The sequence below is a fragment of the Heloderma suspectum genome, chromosome 3 (assembly GCF_057233095.1).
Source record: "Heloderma suspectum isolate Gila_16-S chromosome 3, 16-S_ref, whole genome shotgun sequence".
NCBI classification, from domain to species: domain Eukaryota; kingdom Metazoa; phylum Chordata; class Lepidosauria; order Squamata; family Helodermatidae; genus Heloderma; species Heloderma suspectum.
Genome location: NC_139460.1, coordinates 88015927 through 88034708, shown reverse-complemented (window position 1 = coordinate 88034708; position 18782 = coordinate 88015927). Strand labels below are relative to the sequence as shown.

The window sequence follows — 18782 nt, the reverse complement described above, 5'->3', positions numbered from 1 at the left end:
TCCATTGCTCAGGATTTAGGGAGCAATTGTATCACCCGTCTATTTCGCCCAGTAAATTGGCCAATAAGACAGCGGTCAGTTCCAGCTCGCTGTTGGCAGTAGACAGTAAAAGAACATTAGTAGTACTGTTAAGGGAAGAAACTATAACGTATTGTTTTTTGAGCTGTATAATCTTAGGTTACAATGCAGCTTCTGCGCTGGAAGGTACACAGATGTCTAAGGAAGTGGATAATATTTCTCCAGATTCTTTCTTTCTTTCTTTCTTTCTTTGTGCAATTAAGGCAACAGAGGGTGTTGGCAGTTTTTCTTTTTAAAAAGTCATTCATTAAACACCTCGCCTCCCTTTTTGGTTTAATAATTACTTCTAATCGTTTTTAAAGTCCATTTTCAACGCTACACGGAGTCACAGTTTAACTGTAGTGTCACAACCTTTGGGACGCGCTGCAGTTCTAGAGTGTTTTTCTTTTTCTCTCCTTTTCTGTTTGTTCCGTGGTGGAAAAAAGAAAGAAAATCAACAGACAAGGCGGGGAGGTAGTGGTGGGGAGGGCAGAAGCCGTTCTATATTTTTGTTCTACAGCAATAAACAGCTTGGCAAAAAATCAAAACACAGCAGCGGATGATGTTACAGAGCCTGGATCTAATGCAGGTCGCTGCCTCCTGCCTGGACTTTAAATTCATGAATCATGAAGGTCACAGCAAAACCGCAGGGGCAAGAACTGAACTAGGAGGAAAACAGGCAGGCCAAAGGGATATTGTCGAGCGCGATATTTTATCCCCGAAGATTAGATCTTTGCAAGTTCAACAGAGCCCCTGTTTTGACTTTTCGCTCCTAGGGACCAGCTGGGAATTCTCATGCAGGGCTTGGGGGTGGCTGGGTGAGGAACTCATTCGGGCCAGTTTAGAAACCGCGCCAACATCTGCTAAACGTCCTCTCGATCTGATCATCAAATTTGTGTAACTGAAGGACTAGGGTTTATATGCCGGTGGGCACCCCGAAGGGAGGTACGCCAAGGGCCCGCTCGTAAACGCGTTTAACTTAGAAGGAAGACCCGTGGCCTTCCAGGGGACTGACTCCCTTGATCATCTGTTTAGGGCTGAGGCCTTAACGTCCACCTGTTCCCTGTAGAATCGGGCTCCAGGAAAGGGAAGGGAAGGCCGGGGTGGATCGAGCGCAAGGAAACAAGTATTTAAAAGCATTTGTTTCTTGTGTTACTGGCGCTACGCTTTGGTAGTTCCGACGACGACACCGCTTCTCGCCCCAGGCCGGGCCGCGCCCGAAAGGTCTCATTCCAATCAGCGGAAACAGAAAGAGAACCGCGGCAGATATGTTTGAAAACTCTAGATTTTACTTCATATTTTTTTTTAAAAGAGTAAAGAAAAAAATGGAGAGTAAGACGGGTCTTAGGGCCTGGACACATCGGCAAATCTAAATTAATAGTCCCGATATGATTACTTTTGCATTTGTCACTTACAGAATCCAAATAATGGCGCCTGTATCATTATTTTTGTCAGCCTTGAGAAGTTCACAAAAAATAGGTTTTTCATTTGGGCCAAACTCTTCAGTTGTTGTTGCCGGTTACAAATTGCGATTGATTTGGAGGGCAAACTAGTCTTGGATTCCTATTCAAAGTCAGCCCATTAAAACGTTTGGTCAGTTTCAACGTGTTATTCTGCCTACAGCGCCTGGCCCCTTCTAGAGAGACCGCGTTGGAAGTCCTTAAGCTGCAGAGGACCAGGAAGGTGGGGTGAAAGAGTTTCCAGAGCCCTAAAGTGTGAAACCCAGGCAGAAGCCCTCCGAGTTATTTTTCAAATTTTGCTTAAGAATGGCAAATCCAGCCAAAGTTACATTCCCTCCCGCTCCGCCCCCGAACTATTGTAAATTACTAGTCGCGCTATGATTAGGTCCGGTCTGCCACTGGTTTCTGGGGAGAATAAGGAGGAAGACGCGTTAGGGGTCGTAGCAGCAGAGGCTACAAATGTACTCCTATATCCCGAAGTTTCAGGGATTCGCGTATAGGCAGACATCCCCCAATTTTGGGAGGAATGACTGAAAACGCAAGTTGGAAGAATTCCAGTCTTAGGGAATGCCTGGCAGTATTAGAAAAGCGTGCAATTCATACATCCGAATAATGTAAATAGTTGGAAAAGGTTTTTTCAGTCCTGTGTTGAAAGGAAACATTTATTTATAAGCAGGGTCATAAACGGGTTAGTTCCCAGGAATTCAGGGTCCTGATCCTACCAAAAGAATACAATAAAAATATCTGGGGGGGGGGGAAGGTTGCGACCTTCACAACCTGCTAAATTCAAACATTCAGTCCCCGAGGCTGAAATCCTATACACACTTACCTGGGAATAAACCCCACTGAATTCAGCAGGACTTACTTTTGAGTAAACATGGCTAGGATTGTTCTTTTCTTTCAAATGACTCCATGGTACAATTTTATGTATGTTTACTCAGAAGTAAGTCCCGCTGAATTCAATGGGGCTTATTCCCAGCCAAGTGGTATCAGTTTACAGCCTCAAGGCAGTATAATGATGGAGCTCAGAGACAAAGCTATAACGGACCTATGTGATCTTGAACCAGAAGCTTCCCCAATCCCTCTCCATTCATATATTCGTACATATACACTCACATTTATAGTAACCCTTCTCAAAATACTGACTTTGGTTAATATTTAAGGGAAGCGACTCAAACGAACAAGAATGGGTCAAAATGATTTCTCCAAAATTACTTACATTGGTGTCTTAAAAATTTCTGGGAAATCTTTCTAACATTTGCTGTCACCTTGTGCGAGAGTAAGAGAATTCTGGAATCACACACCTGGACTTCGTGATATTGGATGACGATTGTGATTAATGTAGAAAGCAAACATTGCTCAGCCTGATCCTGTGCATGTTTACTGGGAAGTTAGTCCCAGTGGGTTCAGTGGGATTTACTCACTAGTATGATTTATACCTTCATATTGCAGTGTTAGTTGTTTTTTTTTTTGTAATGTTAGAAGTTTTCTTTCTTCTGGGTCTTAATTAGAGCTAGATTTTGCCTACATATTTTCAAGCTCTGTCCTGCAGCTAAGACACTTCCCCCCTCCCACCCAACACATACACACGTGCATGAACACACACTTTTTCTTCTTCTTCCTGGAACTTAATCTGGAGAAGGGCCTTAGAATTTGAAGGTCTACGGGATTAACACTGCAATCCTCTACACACTTCTTTGGGAACAAGTCAAATGAGATTTGCTTCTGAGCAGAGATGCACAGGATTACACCTTAAATTACTAGCCTGAAGCCACTTACTCCAGAGTAGTAACAACGAACTCTGTGAAGTGCAGAATCAGTAGTATGAGGATCGGAGTTTAAGAACGTGACCGAGAAGCCCGAATAGAGTAGACCTATTACAATCAGAGGGATTTAAGTTAGTCATGACTAACTTGTCCCATTTCATTGCGTCTGCTCTAAATCGGATTAAGTCTGGACCCAGCCCTAAATTGCCTAGAACTTCGACTTTACGGGTTTTGAATCTATCTACAAAAGGATATTAATCTGTCCATATAATTTCCAACATTTAATTTCATTTTTCTTCTTAGGCGAGCTGCCACACGTTATCAAGAAGGGCCCCACAACTGCACGTCCGGTTTCTACTTCCTCTGACTTAAAATAAACAACTCAAAGTGCATATTTTCAAGTGGGCAGGAACGGAGATTATTGTTCAGGTAGTTTAAATAAGTTTAACCGGTCGTTTTAGATTTCCGAGAGCGGAGATCGCAAACCACGCTTACACTAAGGCTGCGATCGTATTCACACACTTACCTGAGAGTAAGCCCCATTAAACTCAGTGGGGCTTGTTTCTGAGTGAACGTGTTTAGAATTGCTCTGCACGTTTCTCTCAACGGAGTGGAGTGCATACAGTAACAGGAGCGAGATCCTGATGGGTTTTGCAACTGCAGTTACCACCCAAAGTCAATGAGGTGAGGGGCTGATCCGGAGGTACCGTCCCAGGCATCGTATCAGTGAGACAAAGACTGGACCACTGGTGACCAAGGGAACTTATTCAAACTCAGGTACAGCCCAATCCTAGGGGAGTCCACTTAGAAGTAAGCACCACTGAGTTAAATGAGATTTACTCCCAAGTAAGCATGTATAGGGTTGCACCCTTAAATGGGATTAGTTGCCCCTTGCGCTCTGTAGTCCTATTCACAGTCCTATTCACAGTCAGGGTGATTAAAGAGTGACACAAGGATGGGGTTTATGTACTTTAAAAATTGTTAATTTATGATTGGCATGAGCAATTCAAGCTCTGCTAGAGACTGCCATTAAGACACAAGTGTCTGCAGTTATTTCAGAGCCTTTAATCCTTCATATGTGGCTGTGATATTTACATATATTTATAGTGGAATCCTACATCTATTTAGAAATAAGCCCCATTGTCTTCAATGGGACTTACTCCTGCTTGGTAAATGAGTATAGGATTGCAGCCTTACTTCATAACGTTCGACTGAAATCAACGGGACAATCTACTCCGGAGAAGTCCTTTTGCTTTCAAGTCCCGTGAAACGAATGAGACTTGTCCAGGTAAAAATGCTGAGAACTGGAAAAGCGAGGATATGCTTTTTCTCTTGCTCAGAAGGAAACCCAGCTTTACCTGAGCTTCCAGCTTCTCAGAAGATGGGCTGATCTCGCTGCTGATCCTTAAGCAACCGGCCTAAGACCTTTGGGCAGAGCCAGCGTAAGCACTTTCACCTTCTAGACTCAAGCAAATAGAAGCCAAGGCAACAACACAGAAGCGCGGAGGAGTCCCGCTGACCTGCATGAGCCGACTCCAGAAGCAGCTCATCGTCAAAAATCAACAGGCAGCTCCAAAGAAGGTCTGCAGCCTGAACAGCACCTTCAAGGAGATCTAATCTCCCACCGAGGTTGTTTGTCTATAGCGGTGGTGGATGTTACAGTTACAGGGTTGTGTCCAATGTTAGTCCTACTTACAGTAGACCCATTGAAATGAATGGGAGTTAGACTAACATTGGATGCAACCCCATTGGATACATCCTGTAGGAAATGCTTGATGAAAAGTGAAAGCGCCCCCTTGATGAAAAGTAAAAACCTGCCCCACTCTTTTCCAACCACCAGGCACAGAATGAAAGCGCTAGATGAGAAAAGTTAGCAGACCCGCAGTCCAGCCCCCAAAGACCTCCCCATTCAGACCAGAGTTATCCACAAACAAGTGAGCACGTAAAATCCCTGTTCAGTTTCAATATATCCGTTTTTAGAATTAGGATAGCATATTCCAAACAATAATTTAGATTGTAAGTTCGTTGGGGGAGGGACCTGCCTACTCTGGAAGACCCCACCCACACCGAGGATGACAACAACAACAACAACCTCCTGCGCTTATAGCACACTCTTAACCAACTCGGAAGGAAGCCCCCTTGATTTTAGTGTGATTAAGTATGAATAGGGCTTCGGCCTAAGGAGAGAGTGACAAAACCTGTCTGAAACCACGCTTCATCAGACAGCCTATTCAAACCCGTTGCGCATTCAAAGATTCCCAGGTCCGATTTCCCAGGTGAGGCTGGCACGGAATAAACGTGTGCAAACATAATAATTGAAGGGGGCCTTCGTTGCAGGAGCGCCTTCTTTTCAAGCCCTGCGATTGCCAGAACTGTAAAATGGAATAGGAAATGAACGAAAGAGGTCCATTTCCCGAATTCGGGAGGAAACGATCATACACCTGCGGGATCACACCCGGACGACTCAAGCGAGTAAGAGAAGCCACGCGCTACGGCCAAGGCCAGAGAGTCACCATCAGCCAGTCTGACTAAGTCCCGTCTGCCTGCCAGCCAGCCAGCCAGAGAACGCTGAAGCTGGCTTTGGGGGCTTGCCGTCCCCCTACCTCCATGGGGTAAGGAGTTGGTGAGAATCTCTCTCTCTCCTTTTTAAAGGGAGGACTAAATGTATTCCAAGCCTCGAGCGGGGTGGGGGGTTGATGCGTGTTGTGGCTGCTTGTAAGCGCCAACGGCGCTGGCTCTGGGTGCAACTCCCATCTCCCGTTCCTGCCAACTCAACCCAACGAGATTCTCGGCTGGTGCCGCCGCCACGCCAAATCGAGCTACGGCTTTTGTTTACGGCGGAGGCTAAGGCGCAAAGCGTCCCGCGACTCCTGTCAATTTCAACGGTGACGGTTTGGTGGCGGGTGGCGGCTGGCGGGTGGGAGGCGTCGTGAGAGAGCCGAAATGCGAAGCTCCAGGCAGCTGCGGGGCAAAACACCCGACGTGTGGTCTGGAAGGACAAGCAACTTCAATCCGGTTGCGGGAGAAACTGCTCTGGACCCTGGAGAGGATAGCCGGAGGCGGCTAGGTCATTTTAGGCCTGGGCTTCACGGTCTTACGAGCCCCCATCCCCCATGCCATGTGTATTGCTTCAGTTGTGAAGCACACGATCAACGTGTCTCTTCCCCCTCCTCCACTGCCATTACGACTGCTTCTACGGTCCCGATGCGTTTGAGCCACAAACAAACCAAAGCACGCAGTTTGCAAACCCTGATTTGAAAAGGAAAGACTTGCCTCGCATGTGCCCTTTCGCCTTTGAAACTCGCTTAGACCAAACCACCCTCATGCCTATGGGCATAAAATGGAGTTTGCTCCTGCTGCCCGGATGCTAAGCAGATTTGGTTAGGGAGAAGCACCATTTTGTTGTGTAAAAGGATCACCTATTTTAAAAGTAAAAACAATAAAATGGGCATCTGTGACCATGTGCGTGCCAGGCCCTTGACTACAGAATCTCTTTAAAAAAAGAAAGGATGCTGCTGCTGCTCCCCGCGCCCCCGGCTGCCCCATCCATGCCAGCTCTCTGGGTGGTCACTTGGGGGCCAGGCCCCTTGGACTCCAGGGCCCTTGACTTTGGCGCCTAGATCCAGGCCTAACTGCACCACCGGAGGAGAGTTTACTTACTTTTAAATATATTCATCAAGGCAAACTACTCTCGCTAAAAAGCAGGGAGGTCCACTTGGCTTTTGAAGCGAATCTTAACCGTTAGGGTTTTAACCAGACGGCAATTCCCAATTGTACTGCCAACGATTTTTACACGTATGGATTGGCACTCTCCCCATCTGATCCCGAACACATTTTACTTAGATGTAAAATGTATGTAAAAATACGCCCCCATTTCAGTGAGGGCGTATTTTTAAGGAAACCTACTTAGAATAGCAGCGCTGCAGCCATACAGTATTTGGAAATAAATTAGATTGGTTTCAATCAGGGTCGCTTGAAAATTAATGCGTTTAAGATAATTATTCTTGATTTGCCCCACCGTTTTCGAAATTGTGCTCGGGATTATCTGTGTCCAAGTCTATAATGAAAGCACATTTACTTTAAAAGGAAATTCCATTGACCCATTCACTTTCCAGTCGACCCATTGTTGATTATTTAACCTAAGTCCCATTGAGTTCAATAGGTATACTCTAAGTATGACAAAGTCTGGATCTAACCCACTGGGTCTTGCTTTCAAATAAAAAAAAATTAAGTAATATCAATGAGGATCTTTTCACTTCGATCCTCAACTTCTCTAGTTAAGGCCAAGGGTCATTGCTTTTCTTTGCTTGCTCCAGGTAAGTATGATTAAACTTGGGGTTGAAAGACATTAGGCTACAATGATATACATATTCACTCCGGAGTAAGTAAGCAGTATAGAACTTACTTCTGAGTAACCTGCATAGTATCCACTTCAATTTGTTCTTGTAAAAGTTAGGGTAACAGGACTGGTTTTTACCTTGATGATTTTCTCAAGGCTTTATACAGTGCAGACCTGCAAGTAAATATTTAGGTCGGTAGGCCTTTTTTTTTTTAAACGACTTGTTACTGGGGTCTCTTCCCCTATACACACTTTGATCCTGGCCTTGAGAAATAGGTGGCTCTCAGTCATCATCCTAAGCCTTCATTGGCTTCTCTGAGCCTGCTGGTTTACTATTGTTACTTGGTGGAAAATTAAACTCCAGCAATCGTGGCCACAGCACAGATTGCCCTCTTTTTTCCCCAGGAACTTTACATACCTCCTTGCCTTTCTTCTCAATATTGCTGATTCATATTAATATCTTGCCACATTTCTTCCCGTTTATACACAATAGGGCACGCAGTGGAGATAGATTTTTATTTAAAGGGGTTGTTTTGTGGCTCTTTGCGATGGATAGTAACCGTTGTGTAGAGCAAGGGGCTTTACACACACCCCTTCACGTTCCTGTCAGATGGGACATTATCACGGTTTTATACGCACCTATTACTTTTTTCCGAAGGGGCACTATTATTTTTATTGACGTGGGAAAGTGTTTCACTTTGCCTCTCCTACAATTCTTTTAAATAGGACAGATGACTCTAACGTTAAATGCATTGTTGACTATAGCAGGCCAGGTATATCAAGGCCGATCACTACAGTGTTAAAAACATCATCCATCGAACAAAATGCCACTAAGATCGTTGTTTTTTTTTTAAGAAAAGCGTTTCAGGGACACTTTGGGACCTGGGCCACAATCCACAGCCTTTTAAGCTCCAGAGTGGTCCCATCGAAGTCGATGAAATGGCCCCGGAGGGAAGGCATTGAAATAAGTGGGATTTCAACTCGCGTGCTTAGGGCCAACGGGAAATCAAATCTTAGGGCCTGATCCTCAATCCCTTTGATGTCGGGGGGATCAGCTAAAAGGAAGATAATTTAGCTGCGGGTACGAGAGAGCGATTTCCCCAAAACTTAGGCGCACAGAGTCCACTTTTGTCCGTTTTTAATGCTCTTGTGTGAGAGCTCGGGAGAGAAGAGGGGATCCAAGCGACGGCTTCCCGCGGGCAACCCTGGGCTCTCGCAACTGCCCACAGAGGTCTTTAATGTCAAGCGAGGGAGAGCGAGACGATCTCCCTTGCTGGAGCTGGCCAAGGGTAGTAGCCAAATGTTTGTCCTACGTAGAGCAGACCCATTGAAATGGATGGGGCGTAACCTAGACTAACGTGTCCCATTCATCTCAATAGGTCTACTCTACGTAGGACAAACATTGGCCACTACCCCAAAGGCCCGTCCAGATGCTGCTGAGAGCCAGCCTGATCTTGCAAGAGGAGGGTCACCCCCCCACGCGCCCTACGCCCCCTGCAGGCGCTCCCCGCGGGCCGGGGTCGACTCACCCACCTTCGGGGAAGACCGCTCTCATTTTCAGGTAGCTGGTGGTGAGGCGGATGATGGACGCCTTGTCCAGCTGGGAGGTGATGGCCGAGGGCAGCGGCAGCAGCTTGGCCAGCTCGTAGAATTCGCCGTTCTCCTTCTCCCTCCGCGTCTTCGCGGCGTTCTTGGACTTCTCCTTCATCTCCGCGGCTCCGGCAAGGCAGCGCCGCGGGTGTCACTGGCATAGTAGACCCCGATGGGCGGCCGCCGCGAGCATGGACTTTGGCTCCGGGTCCGCAGGCGCTGCCCTCTGGGCGGGGGGCCGGGCCGGGCCGGGCCGGGCCGGGCCGGGCCGGGCGGGGAGGACCCGGTCACAGAGTCCTGGCTGGGAGGCGGCGGCGGCGAGCGGGGTGAGCGCTGCGCTCTCTCGCCCGGAAGAAACAATCCCTACCGCGGCCGAGGTTGGGGCTGCCTTGGGCAGGCGGCGGGGCCGTCCCCCGAGATCGTCCGAGCACCTCCCCCCCCCCTTACGAAGGAAGGAAGGAAGGAAGGAAAGGCGGGCAAAGAAAGCGGCCGGCAGGCTGCGAACCGGGCGAAGGGGCCGCGGGGCTCTTCCCCAGCGCGGATCAAGAGGGACTGATCCAGCCAAGCTGAGAAATCGGAGCCCAGCAGCAGCAGCAGCAGCAGCGAAGCCCGCGGACTGCCCCCTCCCCCCCCCCCGAGGCCGGCGTCCCCCTGGAATCGGAAGCCAGGCGAAGCGGCACCGACGCCCCTCTCTCCGGCACCCTTAACACGTGTGCGCGCGCTGCGTTTATTTTAGACCCCCTCGGGCCAGCCCGGCCTGCCTCGTGCGCCCCCCCGCGCGCTCGTCCCCTGGCGGGAGCGGCGCGGCGCGGCGCGGCTCGGTCCGGCGGGGGCGGGGCCGAGGCCAGGAAGTCAAACGAGCGCGCGTGGGTGCGCGGGCGCGCGCGCGGGCGCGGGGCGGGGCGTGCCCATGTCCTCGGGGAGAATGTCGGGCTCCCCGAAGGAGCCGACTTGCTCTCGGCCGCAGGGCAGAGCTCGGGGGCTCCTGCGGCCCAGGAGAAGAAGAGCCCGGCGAGGGATCCTTCCTCCCGAGGTTCGAAGGAAAAGGCGCCTCTCCTCTGGCGGCAGCCGCACACCGCGGAGGCTGGAGCAGCGGCCAGATCTCCCGCGCCCGGCCCGGCCCGGCCCGGCCGGCGAGGAGGAGGCTCCGGATCCACCTGCGGCAGAGGTCGCCTGCCGTCGTCTCCTCCTCCTCCTCGTCCTCCTGCGCGCTGCAGGGCTAGAAAAGAAGCTCTGAGGTGGCCTCGCTCTTCATTCCCAGGCTGAAAGCGACCGGAGGGGAGGAGAAAACGCGCCGAGTGACGCGCGCGTCTGCCGAGGGCGGCGGCAGCGACAGCGCCATCCAAGCCCCCCGAGACAGAAAGAGGCCCAATTAACACTCGGCCTGGAGGGGGCGGGTGGGGGAGGAGACCGGCCTGGCTGGGGGGGGGAGGGGGGCTCCTCCATCCTTCTCGGGCTCCTCCATCCTTCTCGGGCTCCTCGTTCCTATCTTGCTGTTTCGCAGAAGCCCCCCCGGCCGTTTTCTGAGGCAGCAGCGCTCTCGATCCACAAGCGCGCTCATCTCCGTCTTCTGACAGCCGCCCTATTCTCAAATCCGCTTTGCTCTCAAGGAAGCCCCATGGATTTCACGAGCTCTCCCTCCCCACTAAGACCTGTTTAGGACTGAACTGTTTTGAAAGAGAGGCTGGCTTGGAGGAAGTAAGCGCTGCTGAAATCAGTAGGCTTCCTCTCAAGCAAAGCAATGGCTTTCAAGGCATTGGGCGGGGAGGGTCTTTATGTCGAGGGACCCTTAGGCCCGCAAGTCCTTATTGACACGCACGCCTCTGACATCGCCTCGCCACCAAATCCATCGATTTCAATGGAACTGCATTGTTAAGAAAGTAACTTGGGACTCGCCCTTTCAGTGGATTGTATCCAATGCTAGACTAACAAGTCCCATTCATTTCAATGGGTCTACTCTAAGTAGGACTAACAGGGAATACAACCCAGGCCCAGGAGTGTAACTTTACCTCCCTGGCAGCAATGAAGGGGTTTGGAAGGACGTCCTACCGAGTTCCATAGAACATAATTTAAATAAACGTTATCATCTTCAGGGTTCTGCGGCTTTCAATAGAATCTATCCGTGCATTCCACTTTCTAAATCAGAATTGCGGTGTCATTCCCCGGGAATAGACTGCCGTCGGATCCAGAAAATCTACTTAAAGTTGCAGACTTAAAAAGCACTTCTTTGTGGAATAATCCCCATTTGAAGTCAGTAGGATTTACCAATATAAGCAAACGGGCTTAGCGTCAGATCGTGCCATGAGCCTACAATCCTCTACCCCGCTTACATGGAAATAAGACGTATTGAAATCTATGGGAGGTACTTCTGAGTAGACCTGTACAGTGCTGAAAGTCAAGATACTTTTCTCAATTAAAAATGCTGTGAAGTCCCATTGTTTTCATTCCACTTAACTGAGTTGTGGATTATTCTGTCTCTCCTATTGAAATGAATGTGTGGCTTTAGCGGCTTCTGATCAACCACCTTGGTTTGACTGACCAGTTAAGTGGATCTGGGCTGGGTTATTCCAAGACCTGAAAAACGGCTAAAGTGCAAGTACGTTGGCGGTGCCGGAGGAACTGACCCGTCCTGTTCAAAACCTATATCCAGAATGCCCGATCCTTTCAGCGTGTGCTGTAAGAAGTAAGTCTAACTGTATTCAACGGAGCTTACTCCTAGAAAAGTGTGACTGCTCAGAAAGCATGCCTGGAGTCATGCAGTTACGGATGAACCCTAACGAGGTTTATTCGGAAGCAAGTCCAACAGTATTGAATAGGGCTCACTTGCAGGCAAGTGTGAATAGAATTGCAGTATGTCCCATTGAACTCAAGGAGGGTTACTTAGGAGTAGGATCCATGTCTAGGGTTGTACTGTTAGTTAACTAGCCTACCACAACTCTCCCTCCCCTTTTGTGTTCATAAACGCTGGCTTTAGGCAGTAAATTCCATGAAACCTGCCGGATTTGCTTCTGAGTAAAACGTTTAGGCTTGGGTTGTAGAATGCCCTCTTCACTAGAGCATGCATTAAAAGGGCAGATCGAAATGAATTAATTCATTTTTTAAAACAATCATGTCCTTCAAGTACATGACCCGCACCGTTTTATCCCCCCCCCCCCCGCGCCTTTAGCTATTTAGCTAGTTGGTTGCGAGGAGGGTTCATCAAGCTAGGGCTCTGGGGCAGAAGCCCGGGGCCCCACTCACTAGAATGAACAGGAGGGGCCCCTACCGCAGGAGGCTTGGTTTACCAGATTTGGAAGCGAGCAAACTAATACACATCCCCTTTTAAAAGCCGAGAAGTCCAGTGCCTACAGTTATCCAAGTCTGTAGGGCTGAGCGGTCCTTCACGCAGAGACTATTGCCGCTGGAGAGGCAGAGAGGGGTCTAACCGAGAGACGGAATGCGGATAATCCAGGAGCGTGGTTTAAACTAGGACGCTGGAGAAGGCCTAAACTCGAGTCTCCTGCCGCCCTCTCCAGTGGGAGCTGCTGCTGTTGGCAAACAACCGTGTGAACCGAAGGCACGCGCGACAGGCGATGTGCCCCAAAGTGTCGCAGGTGGAGCCCCCCCCCCGCAGCAAATGGGGCCATCCGCTTTGGCGCGCCCGCAGATTCATTAAGCAGGACGGACTCCGCAGCGGCGGAAGGCTGCAACGGTCTCCGCTCATCCGCGGCAACCCTCAGTTCTGCCTCCTGATTGTAGGGGACGGCGGAGGTGAATTCGGAGGCGAGAATCAAGCCAAGAGCCGGGGGCGGAGGGGAGCGCTGTAAGGGCCTGGCGGCGCCCCTGGGACCAGTGCGGTGGGGTTAGTGGAGATTCGGGGTCCAAAGCATGCTCGGATCTGGGAGATGGAAGTAACCGCGGCGGTTTTGCCGGGCTGGCAAATCCAGTGATACTCACACATTGCAACACTATCAGTGGGCCAGCCCCATCGGGCACATCGTCGGCCACTGAAGGAAGAGAAGGCCCACGTGGGAGCGGTTTTTTTGATTAGTCCTTACTACATAATCACACGCTGGGACCCCCCTCCCCGGTCGAACCCACTCGAATTCCTCGACTCCTACGCGAAGCACAATCCGATCATTTCTCTTACACCGGAAGACCACTGACCACATCACTTGGAAGTGACTTCCACTGAAATCAATGAGGCCTGCGGCCTGATCTTGGGCGCGTTGACTCGGCAGTAAGTCTCACTGAGTTCAATGGCGCTTACTCCCAGGGACACGCACGTAGAACGACTTGCATCCTGATTTCCACCCAAAGATGCTTAAGGGAAGCATCTCCCAAGTTTTACAGGATAGGGGAATATTTTAATCTTTGCTTTATACACTCAGCACACCACATTCAGGGCGCAGTAGACTACATTATCAGGGTGCTGTATAAACCTGAAATATCTATGCCAGCCTTCCCAAAGACTCCAAGTCCCATCATTCCCAGCCAGAATGGCCATTCTGGCTGGAAATGATGGGTGTTCCAGCCCGCACATCTGGACGGCACCACCTTGGGGGAAGGCTGATCTATTGTGAGTAGCGTATATTCCGTTGAGTTTAAATTCAGTGCAACTGCTCCGCGGGTATGAGGGGTTGTGGATTGCGGCTGTGGATTGAACTTGAGCACGCTCCGGGAGAGAGCGCAGGACAGGAAGGCCTGGCGTGCTCTGGTCCATGGGGTCACGAAGAGTCGGACGCGACTGAACGGCTGAACAACAACAACAACTGCATCCCACCAGCTCGCTGCTGCTGCAGTTTTGCTCTCCGCTCCTCTGACAACGGCTATCCTTTGTGAATTCATGCTCACGCTGACTTCAGCAGGGGATTCCGAAGTGTTTTCTGACGCCTGCAAGGGAAGCGGAGGAAAATCTGCAAAGCTCCCGGTCTACTCCCCCCCCCCCCCCGCCTCAACGCGTTTTCTTGGAAGTCAATTCCCACCGAGTGTTTTCAGTGGTTTTTACTTCCAAGGAAGCGCGCCCGGGCTTGCATCTGAAATGCCTGTCTTGAGCAATGTGGTGCCGGCAGGGCAGGACTGTGGGGCAGAGGTGCAGGGCCCCACTCAACAGAAGAAGCAGGAGGGCCCCCAAACGCAGCAGTAGGGTTGGTTTACCAGATTTGGAAGTAATAGACTAAGTGCACCGCTGCTCTTGAGAATCACAGGGAAATCGAGTTGTCTGACCTCACTGCGTCCTTTTGACTTCCAGGGCCCCAAAGGAGGTACTTTTGACTTCCAGGGCCCTATAGCGGAGCTACTCTGAAAATCCGGTCTCAGCTAGAGGCAACAACGAGTGAAGTGCCTCGCCGTCTAACTTCGGGACCTCCCCACCCCCCAAGACTTTTGCGGTAGTGCCCTAAAGATATGGAACACCAGGATCGCTCCATTATGGCTGAGATCTCAAATACCCACACTTGGAAGGAAGTTCTATCGAAATCCATAGGCCTTACTCAGTGGTGTAGTTACACCAGTTAGCCCACAGCCCCAGGGACCACCCAAATGACCACCCAGAGAGTGGCAGGTGATTGGGGTCAGTGGCAAACCTGTGCTGGCAAATTTGATTCCAACCCCACCCCCCTATTGTGATAAGTGAGTCTAAAATGCAAAACTCCACATGCTCAAGAGTATTTCTCCTCCTCCTCTTCTTCTTCTTCTTCTTCAACAAGCAGGATTGGCAAAAAGTTTTTGTTGTTGTTTTGCTCTGACATATGTGGAATGTAGAAGTAGTTACTAAGGATGGAATGTTGGTGGAAGGTGTGAATAATAAAAGAAATGTTAGTTCTTTCACAGCGGAAGTAATGCACATGGCCGTCTAAAGGCGTGCCCCATAAAAGCATCCAGGTGAAGGTCTAAAATGACCTAGCTGCACCAATGGACTTCCTGCCAGATCCCTGGCTCAATCGTAGAGCACCCGCTTTCTATGCAGAAGGTCCCAGGTTCGTCCCAGGTTCGATCCAGGTAGGGCTGGAAAAATTCTTGCCTGAAACCCTGAGGCTACCAATCAGTGTCGACAGTACTGGGCTAGAGGGACCAATGGCCTAAGTCAGTATAAGGCAGATTCCTATGGTCCTATTCTAATTTAGCCTGCGGGGATAGGGTTGATGGGCCCCTTCCTGCTGCAGGGTGGCGTAGGGGCGAGCGGAATGGAGGGAGGAAAGTATTCAGTCTACAATCCTATGCATAGTTACTAGGGAGTAAATGCCCTTGAATATTTATTTACTTATTATTTATTATTATATTTATATCCTGCCTTCTTTCCTCTTGCAAGGAACCCAAGGTGGCTTACATGGCCCTCTTCCTCTCCACTTAATCCTCACAACAACCCTGTGAGGTAGGCTAGGCTGAGAAGTCACCCAATGAACTTCATGGCAGGGTGTGGTCTGGAACCCGGGTCTCCCAAGTCCCAATCCAACACTCTAACCGCTACAGTAAATATACACTGGATGGAACGCACTGTTAAATGCTTAAAACAGATGCTCTCCCAACACTTTTACAATGTGTCAGCAGGAGAGCTTAGAATCATAGAATAGTAGGGTTGGAGGGGCCTACAAGGCCACCGAGTCCAACCCCCTGGTCAGTGCAGGAATCCAAGTCAGAGCATCCCTGACAGATGGCTGTCCAGCCTCGTCTTGAAGGCCTCCAGTGTGGGAGAGCCCACCACCTCCCCAGGTCATTGGTTCCACTGTCGTATTGCTCTAACAGTCAGGACGTTTCTCCTGATTAAGGTTTGAATGTGGCAGTCTGCAAGTGAAGGGTGGCGGTGGGAGTAGGGTTCTTGCATTTATATCTGAGATCGAGAATGTCCAAGCACCGGCCACTTAACTTAATACCAAACAAGCCACTTGTTTCATACTTGTGGACCTCTCTCGCTCAACGCGACTCGCCTTCAATAATATTTTACCCTTCCAAAGAAGAGGCTATTGAATAGATCTTCGTGGTTATCGGGAAAAGGCTGGGGCTGCGTGCCATCCGAGGCAGGCTTGCCGCTTACTCCAGCCTTACTCCAGCTTACTTTTTCAACCTGGTGCCCTCCAGATGTGTTGGACTACAACACCCAGCTTTCCTAGTTGGAGATGCTGGGAGCTGTAGTCCACAGCATCTGAAGGGTGCCAGGATGGCGAAAGCAGGCTTGCTCCGAGAGCGGCTCATTGACATGACCGGAACTTCCTTCCAAGCAAACTCGCACAAAATCGGGATGTTAAGTGCGGGCGGGAAGGGTCATCCTGAAAGCAGAGTGGCTGGGTGACCAGCCAGATGGGCGATTAATAAATTTAATAATAACAAACAAATAAATACATAAATAGACCTCCGCGTCTCCTCCGCCCCACTTCGTGCTCTTACGAAGTTCCCATTCATTTCAATGGGGCTGACGCAGGACAACACCCCAGTGGATCGTGCCCATTGGGCGGCAGTGAGTCACGGTCATATTATAAACCAACTGGATTCCCTCTCCAGGGAGTGTGGTTAGGATCCTCCTGTCTTAGGTGTAAAACAAAATCGAATAATCGGGCAGAGGAGTTGGGGAGGAAAGGAACGGGATCCTGTGATCGTTTGTAGAACTGCGCTCCGGAGCCGGTTCCTTTGGAAGCGACCGGTGGGACTTGCTTCCCCCTGAAAGTGGGTGCGATCGCGGCGGAAGCTTCCCGCTTTCTCTTTCCAAGGGAAATTCCAATATCTCTGTGAGAGGACACGGAAATATAAAAACCCGTCTTCTTCCTGATTTAGTTCTCTGTAGAGGGAAGCCAGTCCAGAAAGCGTTGCTTCACTTCGTATGGAAAGAAACCAGGAAAGCAGATTCACACATCCCGTAAATTACTTAATTAGATGAAAATGGAAGAGTTTAATTTGAGTTTAAACCACTTTCTCTTCAGCTGACTGCAAATGAACCCTACAGATTTTGATACTAATCTGGATGTAGGTCGCTAGCAAAAATCCTCAGGCCGTTTGACAAATACGGGTTTTCTTGCTTTTTCTCTTTCGAAATGTCCGTGTGTGTGTGTGTGTGTGTATATGTATGTGTATGTATTACAGAAGGCACTAAAAGCACATTCTGTATTTCCTACGTCTACTGTGGAAACTGCCCCTTTGCAGTGGCTGCCTAGAAGGTCTGCCTATTCGATGGGAAAATGTCTCTCTTCTCCCACTGAAGCTGACTTAAATCCCATCACTTTCAGTGGGTTTAAACTTTACAGTAAGTACAACCACCAGCGCAATCCTATGGATGTCTACTCAGAAGTACGTCCCACTGAGTTCAATAGGATTTACTCCCAGGAAAGTGTGTCTAGGATTGCAGTTTAAGTCTGGATCCAGCCCAGAGGCTCTGCGGTCGTGTGAAAAGGGGTCGTTCAAATCGAGGCGTTCCACATTAGGCGTTCATTAAATACCTTTTCATAATCAGAGTTTGTTTGTTTTGTTTAAAAAGCAAATCTTATTCAAACTATAATCTGCTGGGTATGGAGATAACTCCCGAATAAACTTCTGGTTCAAAGTCTTGTTGTGATCGCTCCACCCACCCAAACGTTTCTCTTACACCCAACGCCCTGTCCTGACGGTCTCAATTTCGGGGTGGAGGACGACGGATTTCCTGGGCGATCACAGATGAGCAGACTATTCCATACAGATTTCTTTGGAACTAAGCCTCCACCTGATGCCGAAGGAATTCACTTTTGCACAGGATTCCAGCAGAGGACGATTAAAATTGAAATCAAATGGGCAGCAAGGAAAGAGCAGGTTCTTCTAAAACAGCAAGCGGCGGTAGGTTTCTCCTTGACTAGCCTGAACAGCAGAGTGGTCCGAATTAAAGTGGCTTTGTGCGGTCGAAATAAATGAGAGGCGATCCTTTTAAACAGGGCTTAACCGGGTCGGGTTATAGGAGTCGCTGAACGCAGGGTTACACTGAAAAGAAGGGAGAAAAAGGCTGAGATTTCCTCCGCAGATATTGAATTTACCTGTCATAATCTTGATCATTTGAAAGCAAGGTTTGTTTTACTGCTGACGTTTCAAGAAGATCTGATATTACTATTACAGAATTTTTAAAAACGCCACGTACCCAGCTGTTCTTGTCCGATGTATCCTTCTCTCGTGTGAGGAAATATTCGTCTGAGCGCCAACTTGTCCTTTTAACGGCTGGCATCTCAAAATAAATGCCAAGCCTGTAGTTCGACCCCACACCCCATCGCAGCCTTTGGCTTCTTCCTTTCCTGAGCACACGTCTGAATCTGGGTCGCCCAAATTTGTGTCTCGGTCGGTGGAATCACGCGAGGTCGTCTTTTGATTCGCGTCAGATTTGGCCAGAGAGAGGACAGAAATACTGCACCGATTAATCAACCGGAACACTGCGAAATTGTAAATTCTAATGCATGGACCGTTTAATAAATCAATCAGTCAATTAATAAAAATACTCCTGGTGGTGGGGGGTACTTAAACTGGGGACCTCTTAGCGCGCAATTTACAAATGATTTGAAGGGAGGAGGTCTTCCCTCTTCAGTCCAGGCATGCCGACCTCTCTGCTACCAGCCCAAACTCTTCCTGAAGAGCCTGAGTCCAAAG

The 18782-nt window shown here is 49.4% G+C and overlaps 1 protein-coding gene across 1 annotated transcript in view; it reads right to left on the bottom strand.

Annotated features, from left to right (window-relative positions):
• The window catches only part of SIM2 (SIM bHLH transcription factor 2), a 75794-nt gene extending 66464 nt beyond the window's left edge, over positions 1 to 9330 (bottom strand). The window contains exon 1 of the mRNA XM_084843716.1: positions 9156 to 9330. Coding sequence (XP_084699842.1) covers positions 9156 to 9330 — 175 coding nt within the window. The remainder of the gene's footprint in view (positions 1 to 9155) is intronic.
• Between the last annotated feature and the right edge of the window lie 9452 nt (positions 9331 to 18782).